The 16,691-nt window shown below is 40.6% G+C and overlaps 1 protein-coding gene across 6 annotated transcripts in view; it reads right to left on the reverse strand.

Moving 5' to 3' along the window:
- The window catches only part of rcan3 (regulator of calcineurin 3), a 47,799-nt gene that overhangs the window by 17,346 nt on the left and 13,762 nt on the right, over window positions 1–16,691 (reverse strand). Inside the window, exon 1 of one of the 6 annotated variants that reach the window (XM_031281673.2) lies at window positions 9,570–9,870. The exons of 4 other annotated variants lie outside the window; for them this stretch is intronic. In XM_031281673.2, coding sequence (XP_031137533.1) covers window positions 9,570–9,656 — 87 coding nt within the window. In that variant the 5' untranslated portion in view covers window positions 9,657–9,870. Of the gene's footprint in view, window positions 1–2,143; window positions 2,177–9,569; window positions 9,871–16,691 lie in introns of those variants that run through there. One more of the 6 variants, XM_035994538.1, reaches the window with a different exon arrangement.

A 16,691-nucleotide genomic window follows, 5' to 3' on the forward strand; every position in this document is an offset into this window, starting at 1 on the left:
CTATAAGCGAACATGAAACTTAAAATAGATTTCTCTCCTGTCTGACAGACTGTAGGCAGCGCTTTTTCATTAGCCATCGCACCTTTCGTATGTATGATTTATGTGAGAGTAGCAGCTGAAATGTATACACATACACACAACCAGCCTACCGAAATGTGCAAGCGGAAATGATGTACATGTTTATTTGCATATGGAGTGGGGAAATGAGATCCGATCACAAGTGGTTACTCAAGACGCAGATGGAGACACATTCAGAGATGTATAGTAACGAAGTAGAACTACTTCACTACTGTACTTAAGTACTAAAAGGCTGTATCTGTACTCTACTGTAGTATTCTCTTTTTCTCCTACTTCTACTTTTACTTCAGTACATATTTTCGATGAGTTTAATACTTTTACTCTGATACATTTTTTATGTGCTGCATCGTTACTCGTTACTGTTGTGAATTCCTCACGCTACGCAGACTGTGTAGGTTACAGTGTGTGTAGTTATGGCTACATTAGTTACGTAAGAAATCCCCGAGATCGTGTCGTGTTTCTTTTCATTACGGCGGTTGCCTGTTCAGAAGTGAGAGATGATGTAAGTTTGTACTCTTTCTATTTAGTTATTGTTGCAGCAGATTAAGCTATTCCTGAGTTGATTCAGTCTGCAATGAGTACTCAATGTTAACCTTTTTACCCTGTTAAGCTGCTATTATCTGTATTTTGCTAGCTTGCTAACTTTCCACTGTTCATCACACATGTTACTAGCTAGTGTGTGATACGTTTTTGGGGGGCTTTAATCCTTACTGTGCTGGAGAGGATGTTCATTTTACTTGCACAGTGTGATAATTGAACATTTTATTTTAGTATTTGTTAATAAGTGATTAATAACCCATTGTTATATCAGATAATAGTAGTTATAACAGCTGTGACATTAATGTACCTTTTTTGGGTTTATTTCAGAAACTTCCTTCATATATCCAGCAATGTACAGCTTGTGACTGCCTGTAATGCACTTACTACCAAGTAAAAAGTTGAACTCCACCTGGTGACACGTGCTCTCTGATAGGAGCCCTGGAGCAGCTAATACATATTATCCAGCATTCACAGGGTTAAAATCCCAACAGTTACAATTATAAAATTGTTACGAATCATTCCTTGTACTGCTGCTACAGCCAAAGGAATTGTGCGTGTCCTTTAGGCTAAACATTTGAAATAATATAAACAATATGATATTCAAACTTTTGACTGCTTTCTACATAACACAATATTTGTACTTTTACTTTCAGTACTTGAGTAGTACATTTTAAAATAAACTACTTGCAATACTTAAGTACAAAAAATGTTGAATACTTCCGCTTAAGTGTGGTGCTTAAAGAGCACTTCAACTTCTACTCAAGTCACTTTTTTGATAGAGCACTTCTATTTTTACTCAAGTATGGGTCTCTAGTACTTTATACATCTCTGGACACATTCTTCTGCCAGGTGTAAACACACATACTTAGAGCTGTCCACCTGTGATCGGATCACTCAGATCGGATTTTAATACCAGGTGAAAATGCGGCCGTAATGTATATCAGTGGATAAACTCTGAGATTGTGTGTGTGGGGACCCAACACTCATGACACACAGGCAAATGCAGCTTCTGTCAAAGCAGCCATTAATATTAGCATAGCAGCAAATCATAAATATTACAAAACAACAACAAAAACAACTCATGATTAATATCTTAAGATGTATTATGAGGGCTGCATAAGTGTTGTTACAGTGGGATCAATAGCTCGAGCAGGGAGCGGTATCGCAGGGGCCGACGCTGCTGCGCTACACTGCTGCTTCCTCTGGGACAGTGTGTCCACAGCAGAGAGATTGAAATCAGTTTACAGCATGAGGACACATTAATCCTATTACCACCAATCTGGTCGTTATGGTTTTTATTGAGGCAGGAGCTTTTCCTAGTCAGCAGCACGTATGCCTCGGTTACACACACACACACACACACACACACACACACACACACACACACACACACACACACACACACACAATTAACATGTGTGTCCACATAGTCTGCCACGCAGATTCACACAGTTTTAGAGGCGACGGTAATCCAAAGTGTTACACAACATTACATAAGGTTTCTAAGAGATGTTGCAGCTTCTACCTTAGGCCACCACAGCATACGGACAGATGAGCTCTTTCTCTCTACTCACCACCTTCTCGTCCTACTGCTCTGTTGCATTTTGCCCTCTTTCCTATCTGTCTGTTGCCAATCGGTGCATCACAGCACCCAGCTGATGATCAACCATTACTGAAGCAAAGCTTCAGTAAGCATGGCTGCACAGCTGGCAAAGTGCAATGCAGGTCAGATTTCAGTATCGAACGTGATGGAAAGTGAAGGACAATTTTGAGGTTCTTGTACTTTACTGGAGTATTTCCATTTTCTGTTATTTTAATACTTCTCCTCCACTGCATTTCAGAAGGAAATATTGTTCATTTTATGATAGGGCTGGGCAATATATCAAGATCGTGATATGAGACTAGACTTTGGATATCATAATAATATGAAATAAGTGTTGTCTTTTCCTGGTTTTACAGGCTGCATTACAGTAAAATGATGTAATTAATTCAACTTACCAGACCGTTCTAGCTGTTCTATTATTTGCCTTTACCCACTTAGTCATTATATCCACATTATTGCTAATTATTTATTAAATATCTCATCGTGTCAATATTTTGTGTAAGCACCAATAGTCGACCCTACAATATTGTCACAATATCGATATTGAGGTATTTGGTAAAACATATTGTCATATTTGGTTTTCTCCACATCACCCAGACCTATTTTGCGGCACTATATTTATTTTCAAAGCTTTAGTTTCTAGCCACATTATCTATTTAATAAATCGGGAAGCCTCTGTGTGTGTGTGTGTGTGTGTGTGTGTGGTCTGTCTTTGAAATAACTCATGAATTGTTCATCCAATCTACTTCACACTTGGTTTCCTGGGTACCTAATGAACTTGGGGTTTGGATTTTGGAGCATTTGGATCAGTTTGGACAATATTGGAAATTAAAAAACTGTGAATAAAACTAAACGGCCGAACAATAAAAGGTTGAGGAAAAAATGTACGTCCAAAAAAAAAAGGGGTAGGGGGGGGAGGTTTACCGGCTTTGACTGCGGTACACTTTTTGCTGCTTCCAACTTTACATGATTGCTGGATATACCAAGAAAACTTTTCTTCACTTTCCTGGAGCATGACTGGATAGCTGACAGGAACATCGCAACTGTTGTGTTGAAAAAAGGTTGGGGAAAAAAAGGCGCTACCATAACGCTGGCTCTTAATTCACTTAAGAGCATTTCGCTAAGAGGAAACTCAATAAAAAGCCATTTTGCAGACACTTAATATCAAACAAAAGCCAGGCACTATATCATATTAAGTTGCTGTGAGCTGTAAATTCACCACTTCTAAACAGAGGCAGAACATAATCGGAGTTTCCTCCGCAGCGCTGTGCAGATGGGTCTGGCTATGCGAGACTATCTCGGAGCTGATAGACTGATCAGACTCATCCTGGGTCCGTTAATTTAGTGTGCTGCTAACTAATAACATTACTGTTGGAAAAATACCCCCGCAATAAATCCATACTTCAAAGTTAACCGTCAAGCCACTAAGCCTGTTTGGAAACATTTAACAAACATCTCTGTTAAATTCGTTAATGATAATAATGACGAGACTAGATAACACCGCTGTCAAAATGCTGACTGTATCAGCATGCAATATCATTGATGAAAAAAGACAACTGTAAAATGTAGTTGAACAAGTACAATTTTGAATGCTGGACTGTATTGCTGTGGCATTGCTACTTTTAGAAAGTAAAAGATCTGAATACTCGGGTTAAATCTAGGTAGAAACAAACTACTTCAGAAACAAAAAATTTTTTTTTTATTACTGTTGTTCTGTCTAAGCAGTAACACAAAACGTAATGATATTCAATTTACAATTATATAAAACTGAGAAAATATCTGAAAATGATCATGTTTTTTAGAAGTTGAAACCAGTCATATCTGCTTGATAAATTACTAAAATAAATAAATAATCATCAAAATTGTAGTCGATTAATTTTCTGTGAATTGACTTAATGCTTCAGCGCTTTTATGCTCCTAAAAAAGAAAAACTTTCCTTGAAACAACATTAATAAAGTTTGCCTTTAGCCTGCAGTATGCTGTAGACACAATGGTCTGAAGCCCAACTGTATTCTTCTAAGGCACTACTATTTTAAGCACTAAAACTACCTTGTCTTTCCAGAGCTGTATGTGTTGGACTGGAAATTGTATTGGAAATTCTGACAGGAAAATTATGTTCTACTCGTAATTTCAATAACAAAGGCCAATCATTGTATGACGCTGTTTCCCCATCTTCTATCTTGGGGAGTAAATTGTGGGCCTCTACAATCCATTGTGAGGGCTTTTTCTTTGCTTCTAAGCTCATCAATTCATAGCCGTGTCGTCTTGGACACATTGTAACCGGACACCCCACCCAGGAGACTGTCCTTTGTTCTACGTCACACTAACGGACGCAGAGCTAACCTTTAGCTGACACCTGAGCCCCGGCACTTCTCTAAGGTTTCAGGTCAATGTGAGCTGCCCATCTCCACCTGCCGAGTGCCCAGACTGGGGGAGCAGGCACACCTGAGCCCACCGCTCTGGCCCAGGATCGATCAACCTTGCCAAGACGCAGATCTGGTTTCCTAACAGCATAGAACATGATATATTCACCGTCAACATCCATCCTGTCTGTCCTGCCTCTGCTCCTCTGCCTCTTGCCTTCACCTCAACAACTGGTCAAAATTGCATCACTGCAGTGTTTTGAAATGCTGGGCCTGGATCATCTTAAAATTCAGAACTGATTCATGTTTAATTAGTAAGGAGTGAGAGGTCTTTCGGTGTCCTTTCTCTAAATAATAAAACACTGCAGAAAAAATTGGTTACTAACCAAATAGTCTCGCATTGCCAGACCTTCCTCCACAGCGCAGCGGAGGAGGGTCTGGCTAGTCCAACATTCCAGACGGACAGACGGAGCAGGAAGGAACTTGTTTGGATGGAACATGTGTACGTTCAAAGGTTGTTTTAGTCGTGCAACAGAAAACTCTGATTGGACAGATAGTCTAGCTAGCTGTCTGGATAGAACCATAGTCCTCATAAATCCACCGGAGTTTAAAATTCCAACACAAAGGAAGCGGAAGGTACCGGACATCTGGCGGAATTTCTGGCGGCAACAGAGCAATCCTGGAAGTGGAACGTCGTGGATATAGACTTCTAACCAAATGGCCAACGATTATTAATTGCAGATCAAGTCAGTCAATTGAGACAGGTAAAACATCTGTCAAGGCCTTGCCTAGGATGATACTTCAACTTGATTCTAATGTAGATAATATGAGCAAAGTCTGCTCTGGAGTTGAAACGATTTGACGATTATTGGATTAGTCCTTCTTCAGAAAAGAAATTGGCAAATTTTGTTAACTGATTAATCTAAAGCAAAAACGCCAAATATAATCTTTGTGATAATTTTCTGCTTTTCTTTGTCTTATGTGATTATAAACTGAATATCCTTTGGTTTTAGATGTTTGGTCGGATAAACAATTTGAAGACTTCACCACGGCCTTTAGGAAAATTGTGAAGGGCATTTTCCACAGTATTTGAAAACCAAATGATTAATCGAGAAAATAATCTGCAGATCAATAAAAAATGATATCCATTCATTTAACCTTTACCCTCAACAAAGCCATTAATTCAGTCTACACAGAAATAGTGTGAAATATTCCACATTTAATAAATTAAATTATATTATATATATTATAAAATTACACAATGATACATTGTTCTGTCACTTCATTTGTTGTTAAGTAGTCTGGCTTACTGGATATACATTGCTGGGATAAAGCCTGACTCCCTCCCCTTCTGCTATCTTCGCTATCTATTTTGCAAGGGCACCGTCGCTGGCAATGGAAGACTAGTTGCTTAGAGGCTCAAAATAACCGTCACAAATTAAAGGGAGTGACAGCACATTATGTAAGGGTGTGTATCAAAAAAGACATTGGGAAAAAATGAAAATATCACAGACGTGAGCTAAATCACTACAACTACAAATAGCAGATTAGTTATCAAATCTCTCCTCCTTCCTCATAACAAGCATAACTTTTGGTACGATAAAGCCTGAGAACGGAAATATAACAAAGGGACAGATAATAGACAGACAGGCAGACAGACAGACAGACAGACAGACAGGAGGACAAATGGAAAGTGACCCAGGTGGATGGAAACTTCTCCAGGCGTCCTCGGCGAGGAGTTGTGCGTGTTTGCTGACAGAGGTGTTTATAGGTCTGCGCGTCCGCTGACTCACTGTTGTGGTTGGAGTATGTGACTGTGTCAGTGTTACTACAGTCGTCTGTGTGTGGGAGAGCAGGCTTAAGTTGAAAACAGCTGTCCTTTGTGGCTTGCAATGCAGTCTCTGTAGTGTTTGATATAACATGTTTCTCTATAATAGTGTGTGAATGGGTCCTAATGTCAAAATCCTGTGTTCTCCCAATGCTTTCTAACTAAAACCCATTTAATTCAGTGACAGACTGCAGCCAGAGAGGCACTTATCAAGAGAAAGAGCAGGTTGACGGGCTGAGTAATTATTCATACATGTATAAAAAGAGCAAATAAATGGGCGAAGTGAATAAATAAATAAATTACATGTAAACGCCAGCATCAAATCAAGCATGCAAGGTAAGTGTAAAGGCTTGCGTCACGCTCTGTGTTCTGTACACTCACTGCCCGCCAACGTGCTATGACCTTCACTATGTGTCCTGTGCTATCATCTGCTGTTGCTGCTACATTTTCCAGGTAATGATAGTGTTGTGACGAACATACACATACTACAGTGTCTGCCCACAGCTCTGGCCTTGGTGCACCTCACTGCAACAATAGTCCTTTTGTTTTCTCCAAAATGGATACAAAGCACTTTGGTATGAAAGCCTACTGTACCACCAGCTCTGCCTTTATTGCAACAACAACCTGCTTTGTCCACAGCCTCTGTGTTTGGCTCATTAATGATGTAACCAGCTGGGATGGAGCCAAGGCAAGACATATCAACCGTGTCAAAACAATGGCTCCAAAACACCACAGCCAGTCACACAGCATCTCCTCTAATTAAAAACCCACCATTCACTTATTTTCTTCACGTCGCCCATTCAAGCGCCACTGCCATTGCCTAATCGTTCCGTGAAGTGTCTATAAATAGCAGCAATCCACATACAGTATTAGTTCACCTCAAGTGCTTTGCAAAAAAACAGGAGCCTTGAGATTATTGTTTTTCATTTTCAGATTTGGAGATATTAATAAAAACAGGGGCCTCAGACAGGCTCAGATCTTGTTGGATGATAATAAAAACAAGAGCAGGCTGACAGGGAGGTGAGCTCAATCAGAGGCTGTTTCCCACGTGCCCTGCTTTATTAATCTGCCCTCTTCCCCCGGTGCTCTCCATCACTCTCTGTGTGCCAGAAACCAGGATTACTGGTGTTCTTTGTGCCATTGGAAAGTCAGCCCTATGTCTGCTCATTTATTTGTACACAGAGCCCCTTTTCTTTGGGTGAGTCTGGGAGAGGTGGGCTGAAGAGCTGCTTGACAGGAAGCTTTATGGGTTCTGATCAGACTGTCCTGCCCGTGGCTGTGTCAAGCCTCTCTGGGGAGGTTGGCTGATCTCAGAGCGCTGTACAGTAAATTAGAAAGTAAATCACAAAGAAATAAATGATGTGTGATCCGAGTCTCCCCTTGCAACACGATAGCACAAGTCCTGTGTTGCAAGGGAAGAGACATTCAAAATATGTCATGATGATCAGGAGTATCATCAGTTGTATACAGAAGAAATCCTGCACAAGCAACACCTCATACACAGGTTTCACACACAGCTGTTTTTTTTCACCCAGAGTCCCTGGGAAATCTTAAAGATTATGACTGCTATCCCATAATTACAGGACAACTGCAGGGTGACACATTTGTGTCTCTCGCCGTGGCTGGTCTGCAGTAGTTAGAAAGTGTAATGAGAGTTGGAACCAAACACAGCAGCTGCCTGGCCTCGCTGGGGCAAGGCAGACCACAGGGGTGGGTCACAGGCTGAAACGCATTTTTACTATGTTTTTTGTTATGTGCATATATGCAGAATATTTGCCAGTAACGTCAAATTACAATTATATGCCATTTCTTTGTGCAATTAATGACAGACACAAGACATATTTCACAAATACACACACATCCCCCTGGGCAGCTATAAGGTTTGCAATGCACATGGAGTTGCAAAAAGTGATAAAATATGGCTGACCAAGGTGCTATGGGGATGAGGGTGGGGTGACTGGGTGCTTAAAACCTGCAACTGCTGCTATTGGATGCAAGAAATAGCTGAATTCAGCTTTCGCCACACCAGAGCACTAAAGGAGCACCTATATACTGGCTGCCTGTGATGAACTATATCTGTGTCTCTCTGAATACATGTCCGAGCTGCACTGTAGCTTGCTTTTGTTCTTGCTCCCTTCCTGCATCTCTTTTTCTGTCTCTTTGGTGATACGTCAAATCACACGAGCAGCCAGCAGGTGAGGCAATATATTCTGACATGGAATTTCCAAAGGGTTTAGTGGGTGAGCCATGCTTTGGCAGACCATCTGTGTGGCCTTTTAAGACCCAAACCTGGCATGTTGCAGTACCAAAGGTGGGGTCCCTAGGCTTACTTTGAACACATTTAAGTGCAACTGCTTTCCTTCTCATTGACTGACAGGCTACCTGAACCTGCCCTTAAGACAAGTCAATAAAATATGATTGTAGGGAGTGTTCAGGTTATTCAATACTGAGTTTAAAGTGACCTAAATGGACTTTGAGTTAATTCCATTTATAGGAAAAAAGTTGCATTATGTACACTGCATATTAACCAATCACAACCCTCAGGCTATCGTGGTTGGATTATTTATAATATTTTAGGATTAATGTGTTATATATTGTGTATAATATTTCTTTCAATGTTCTTATTGGATTGTTATGTTTTCGGTATCCCAGCTAACCTGTGTACCTGCAATGCTAATGGCATGAGGAGGAGCAGAAATAAGGGGGGGGGGGGGTCTGTCCGCCACTGCGTCTAACTGCCTCATTTCTTTTCCTGCATGTGCCTTGCATGGACAATTCAATCTATCCCACCCTCCCATTCAACTTGCGCATCATGCCTCACGCTCCAAAACTTGCACAACGATACAACAATTGGTGCAACGCGGATTTTTTTATTTGCGTAAAAGATCCGTGTCCCTTGTCTACCCATTTCTGCAATTCATCAAGCGTCAATCAACTGTGCCGCGCGCGCGGCGCGAGTCTTGGCGAGCTGCGGCTCCCATTGATAAAAATCCTCGTCTGAGAGACAGGGCTGCATTTAACGTCACCAAGATATGCATGCGCTTCAATAGGGTAGTATGCAGTCGGTCTTGAGCAAACTGCTGCACAAACACACCACAAAGGCACAACCGTGATGATTAGTTGCAACGGGCGTTTTTTTTTTTTATGAAAACCGTACCTGCATTTTGTCTGATGTAAACACCTCGGTGTCTACTTCGCAGGCGATGATGGTCACCATCTCCAGTTTCATATTTATCGATGGCATTCCCTTTTGTGGTTGGGGAAAAAAACCGAGACGGAGTAAAAGTCTTTCTCCTTCCTCTCTAGCAGCAGGTCGAAATAATCTTTTCGGGTTCTTCCTCCAGAAACTTGAGGTTAAGTCCAGAGGACTGTGGTGGTCGGTTTTATCAGCTGAAAGAGTTGCTGCTGGACTCCTCACTGCACTGACGCGCTGCCGAGTGATGCTGCAGCAGCCGCACAAACACTCTCTCTCTCTCTCTCTCTCTCTCTCTCTCCTGCCCTCCCCTCTGGCTCCACATTGACGTCATTACCATCTCACGTTCGTCGTGTTTTACGCCACTACAACGCTTGACGAACCGTGCAGGGGGCACTGCAGAATTCACAGTCCGGTTTATTCCGCCTTTTCTTGTATTTTCGTCTATTTTTTATGTTCAACGAGCTGCTGGAGAAAAATATGTGTCATAACCGTTTTGAAAAATTCACCTGACTAGCCCTCTGCATTTCAACAGAGAGCCTGTTATATTCCTCGAATGATGCTGTGGATATAATACAAGGAACATCCAGGCTATACAATACAGTCGTTCAAGTCTTATATAAAAGCAAATATGTGTCAAGAGAAGTGTGGAGGCAATTTTGTGGACCTTGTTTGTAGTGATACGTGGACCAAATAATACACACAATAATGCAAAGGTATACAACATGTAGGCTGACAGTTTCAAGAATCATCATCACGGTATATCCAACAGTCATATCAAAAACTGAACATTACAAGGTCATGTCTATGTAAGGCTGCAGCCAAAGATTATTCAAGTCATCTGTCAATTATTTTTTCAACTACTCAGTTCATTTTTCAGACTATTAAATATCAGAAAACTGAAAAATCCAAATCACAAAGAGTCCAAGGTGACTTAAATACACGTAATGTCGTACTTACAGTCCAAAATGACAAAAATATTTAGTTTACAAAGATATAAAACAACGGAAGCAAATCTTCAAGTTTGAGAAACTGAAAATGTTTCATGTTTGTACTGAATAAATAACAAACAATTGATTGATTAACAAAGTAGTTGGTGATTCATTTTCTGTTGATTGAATAATTGACTAATTGTAATAGCATGTTTATTGTTCAAGCTTTTCTCTAATCTTTGCTTTTTTTGTGAAACACTGATGTTTTAGTTACAGACACACTAGGCAGATGTTAAAAAAAAAAGAACTAGTAGCAACAAAGGCTGACTGTGGCGTGACCTTACATCCCCTCACCTCGCCTGTGTCTTGGTCAAAAAGTTTGAACACAACGCAAAGACTGGAGTCAATGGCAACTATCACATACGATGTTCGCCTGCGTGAGAGGAAATAACTCTACACGCCAGCAGGCGGCGGTAGTCTATTTGTCATTCAAAAAGGGAAACTGAATTAGGGATGCCGATGCCAGTATCGGGTATTGGTCCGATGCCGTGCACATGTACTCGTACTTGTAGTCATAAAATTACTCTGAGCAATGCCAGCCGTTTAGAGATTTTTGGCTGTAAAAAAATATCTAGGCTCTTGCCCAATGCATGACTGCACTTGACGACAAGCCATTGTCAGCCGTTAATAATACTGCGTTTCGACGTCTTCTCAGTGTACTGGTGCCGAGAGATTCCCAGCCGTCACCACATCAAAGAAACCGTGTTTCCAAAGCTGCTTGGTGAAAAAGCACATCAGCAGCCTGTTGCCCGTAAACTTCACCACTGATATTTGGAGTAGCGGTGTTAGCCCAATGTCTCGCATCAGCTTAACGGGCATAAACATGAAGAAAGCGATATTTTAAATCTGCTATGCTGTCTGCATGTGGTTTCTACACAGCGCTGTTTTGTAAAGAGCGATTGTTTTCACAAACAGGTAAAATGAAAGATCTCGGTGTGTAGTCTAACTGTTTTAACTGTTATAGTTTGCCACAAGTCTTTAAATTTGGACAACATCTTGTAAACTTAGCTGCTGGCGTAAACAAACCATCCTCTCCGCTGGATCAGTAAACCCACATGGGTACTTAATATGCACGTGATATCATCTGACTTTGAGTTCTTCATTCTTTCTAAACTTCACTCAGTATTTTGATATTAGTAATTATATGATTTATTTTATGTCCAGGCCCAGTCACTGAGCTTTGAATAGAAAAAGGCATGGTATTCTGAAAATACTGCTTTGTTCTAATGGACAACAATATCAGAGAAGGCCAAAATCATCTGTGTGTCTGAAAACACCCTCGGACCCCAGAGGGATTATTAAGTACTCGTATCAGTACTCGGTATCGGCAAGTACCCAAATGTAAGTACTTGTACTTGACCCAAAAAAAAGTGGTAGTGTGCCCAACTACCAACGGCCAACTGTCTCGGTGGTGTGTCACCACCTTTAAGCACATGCGCCTTGTGATGGGGGATTGCAAGTAGACGTTGCTTTGTATTAGGGGTCACAAGCAAAAAAAGGTTGGAAACCACTGTACACCCTGTACAGGTCTTCTTGTAATTGTGTCCATCACTCATGTACCAGCAACATTACAAGCAGCACGCAAGATTCACAGCTATAGTTTACTGATACTATCCTTGTAATCAAAGTATAATAATACAAAAGCTGTTTTACTACATATACCATAAAATACAGTTTTGAATAAATCATGGGCTCAAATTACTGGCTCACTGACAGACATCCACAGCACTGTGCATCAAAAAATACAACGCTTAGTGAAGGCATCTGTGGTTTTTTACTCTTCCTGTCAAGGCCTAACCATTCCCGTCAACTGTATGCTCTGGAGTTAGTGCTGCCTTCAGTTGACATGGTATGTGGCTTCATGGGCCTAAGAATACCAGACAAACAACATGGTTATATGGCAGTCATGCTGTGTTCAGTGCCAAAGCTGTTGTCTCCCTACATGCTGTTAAGAACATTTATAGACATCTATTTTGGACATTAGTGTCTTCAGGGAAGATGCCTTGTAGATCCTGGAAAGAGTCAGATATGAAAACTTTGTGAGCTGTAATGTACTTTTAGTGCTGACCTGTTGATTGGAGATTAACTGTACCATGGCTCTTTTGTAATTTCCCCACTTGGGATCGATAAAAAGTATAAAATTAAAGAAATGTAATTAAAATGTATCAGTTACAATAAAGCAGCCGATGAAGACAGCTATACCACTGCTGCCAGAGCTCCTTTTTCTCTTAATTATGATGATACAGTGCAAGTTTCCACTTCAGCTGAAGACCAATCATTAAGTAAATCCCACAGACATTATGCCATTGCATAATAAACCATGCCTTTTTTTCCATCACTCAGACCATCTTTCTCCCTTCCTCCGTTTCATAATAATAATTTCCCGGCCGGCCGAGACAGCTAAGTCCCCTATAAGCCATTAATATTAAGGCTGTAGGCGGTGAGGGCTATTTATGTCTGTGTGTGTCAGGCATTGTCTACTCTGTGCAGACAGAGAACATGAGTGAGATATATGTGAGGATGACTGTGACATTCCTACAGGCAGGCAGCATCAGTCAGTCACCCAGTCTGGAACAATCCGCCTCTAAATGCCAAAAAACGCCACATATCAGACACTGTAACGTGTTAGCCTGGGCCTGAACTGCATCGTCAGCTGCTTGGAGTGAATCTGTTTTATTCTTTACAGTCACGGTAATAAGATTCCTTGATTCCATGTAACCAGGGGGACTGCAGTTGTCATGGGATATGTGGAAAGATTGGGGCGATGCTTAGCGAATACAAAATATGTGTATAAAAAAAACAGGATTTAGTTACCGAAAAATATGTCCATAGATTTTGGTAACAAATTAATGTATTGCTGGTAAATTTACTGTCAGTTATAACACCTGAACACCACCTGCTGTGAGTGACAGTGCATGAAAAACTAGTAGTAATGGAGAAATGGCTGAAATAGTTACAGTAGCTAAAACCTATGGATAAATTATTATAACATGCAGCTTCTGCCATTCCATGTGCTTGTAGTACAAATGCAAATGAACAATATAAATTGTGATGATGAATGATTGTCCTTGAACTCATCTAATAGGGCTGTGGAGGTATGTCTGAATAAAAAAAAACTTGCTGTATAGTACTTGCCACTGACATACAGTACAGGGCACTAGATGTATATTTAAATGTATTCAGTCATCAAAGCACTTCTCTGATCGCTCTTGTCACTGCTGATAAGCAGGATGGATCGCTGTGAATGATGGAGCACTTTTCTCCCTGTCTGGCCTCATTCTGCGGCTCTCCTCCTCCTCCTCATTCTGAATTCTCATTCTCTTCCCCTCATTCACAATTCGCTCTGCTAGATCTCACAGTCAGCACGCCCCTAACAAGACTCAAGACATGTCGGAAAATACAACACATTTTCTATCCATTTCAAATAAGAAAAGCAACTGCTCATTTCTTACAAAACGTAGATGAACATCACCTTTCAAATGCTGCCACCTTGTAAGACCGGTTACTAACAGTATCAGTAGGTGTTTTACTTTAATATCAACAATTATTGGCATACTATTCCTTCAAGGATAATCCAGATGTTTCAGCTATACACTAGCAAAATTTGTAGGGATGGAGTGCAAGCCACGATCAAGTTGCCTATTCCTATTGATTTAAAGTTTGTTACATCATGCACATAAAACTACAAAGGAGATGGTTAGGTTAAAGAAATGGAAATCTTCGCTCTTTAACCTTGTTTCTTCATGTGTATGTGAAAAAATAAATGAATAGACTGTACATGCAGCATACACAGTTAGTTGAATAGTAAAACTCCATGTACTGCAGTCTCTAATGTGCATGATGCACTTTATAAGAGATGAGAAGAGGAGGAGGCAGCAGCAGAGATGCTCAAAGGGTGAGAAGCTGTGTCTCAGACTCACTGACGAAAAGAATTTGTATTCTGAAGTGGAGCTCTGCAGACGAGCAGCAGAGAGGAAATCAGGACAGTTGATCATGGTGGGCTTAAATACGCATGCTCATAATACACACAAGTATGTTAATGGACGAACCAAACAATGCAACACAAACACAAGGACAGATAAGAAATTACATCATCTGTCAATTCAAACTGAACACGCGTGCACGCGTACACACACACACACACACACACACACACACATAAAATAAATGCACAAAAATATGACAACAGTTCTCACAGACAGATCAGTGAAATGAGATATTTGTGTGTGTGTGTGTGTGTGTGTGTGTGTGTGTGATTGTGTGTGTATGTGTGTGTGTATGTGTGTGTGTGTGTGTGTGTGTGTGTGTGTGTGTGTGCGTGTGATGTGACAGCAGAAGAATGGACGGAACAACAGTATAAAAACAAACTCTGGAGCTTGGCCACTGCAGGCATGCAGATAGGGTGCGGGTGCACTATCCCTATAATCTTCAACCTCTTGTTACACCGGGCAACCTCTCTTGGCCCAGTCAAACCAACCCCTGGTGCCAGCGCCAATGCAGCTGTTGTAATCTAGGCCAAGCTATTTTTAAAGCAAGCAGCCAAGTACAGGCACAGGGAGCCAGGGGGAGACAGAGGGATATGAGGATAAAAGAGTGTCTACAGGGCAGAGAGACAGATCTACAGAGTGTAGGTAAGAAAGAGCAGGAGAGAACAGAGAAGCCCAGGGAGGTAGGATGGCATAGAGGGAATAAAAGTAGTGAGAGGGTAAGTGAAAATAGAAAGAGATACATAAAGAGAGAGGTTCTGTCAGATGCAAAGGACAGCATTAATAACTGAGGAGCAGACACCAGCCATCAAATGCAAATGATAAATAGTAGCCTCGATCAACACTCCTTCAAAGCACGAAATGTGTTTTATCTGGTGGTTTGAATTCTGCAGACGAGCTGACAGGATGAAATGTGAGGGAGGGAGTGTGGCTGCTGCAGCGTTAAGTGATTTGGAAGATTTTTTTTTGACAGACAAGTTTTACACGACTTCTGGCAATCAAACTTTAAGTAATAGTGCTTGACGACTCCCAGAGGCCAACTCTGACTGTAACTCTTTTCTCCTAATTAGCAAAAATGAGCCTGTCATCATGGGAAATGTGTATATGCAACCATACAAGTAGGATGTTGAATATTCCTGAATGACTTGCAGACTGTGATTGTGACTACGTGATCAAGGTTTTTGCCAAAGTTAGAACAATTTTCATATTTCAGTTGAGAAATTGTGTCCGTCTGTGCTCTTTTCACTGGTTTAAAGTGGTTAGAGCTCAGGTGGAAAAAGGTTATGTCATGTACTTTTGAGCACCAAACAGGATTTATCAACATTTTGAAAGAAAATCTGATGACAGCTGTTGGTTGTTAGCTTATGTTGCCAGTCCACCGTCTGACCAAATCTGACCAAACTACACCCCCACAGTCCTAATAAAGGAGATTAGCGGTTTAGCTTTTTAGTGTTTAACTCTTAATAAATAATACCTAATCTTTTTTCTCCAAACTTTGAATATGAATAAATACTTATTATTTTATTCAAGATGGTAAGATTATAGAGAGATACTTTAAGGTTTGAAAGTTTTCAGGGACTTTAACTATGGGTTTACATACTGAAATCCTGACGACTGCGGTAATTAGTTGCCATGTGAATTAGAGCATGTTGAACTTTCGTACTCTAACGGGAACAAGGAGGTGCTCTGTATGGGCATCGTAGAAATTCTGATATAAGTATTCAAAGTAATTTCAACTTTTTTTTTTAATGAAAATAATCTCATACAAATATAAATATATTTGTTTTGGAATAGGGATGCACCGATCAATAACAAAACTCAATGTATTGGCAGATATAAGGGGATAATGCAACATAGTAGAGGTGTTTATACACCAACATTCCTATCAGTTTGATACTGATCCACTGTTATGGCTAAAACAATTAGTCAATGAATCGATTAGTTGATAGACAATCAATTAAAGGAAAAATACCAAACATTTTCGTGTTCCAGCTTCTCAAATGTGAAGATTAGTTACACCTTATCTCTATTTTAATGACATTATAAATTAAATATCTGTTGGTCAGGCAAAACGACATCTATTTGAAGCCGTGAGCTCAGCTCAGCTG

Source organism: Sander lucioperca, chromosome 18 (assembly GCF_008315115.2).
Source record: "Sander lucioperca isolate FBNREF2018 chromosome 18, SLUC_FBN_1.2, whole genome shotgun sequence".
In the NCBI taxonomy this organism is placed as follows: domain Eukaryota; kingdom Metazoa; phylum Chordata; class Actinopteri; order Perciformes; family Percidae; genus Sander; species Sander lucioperca.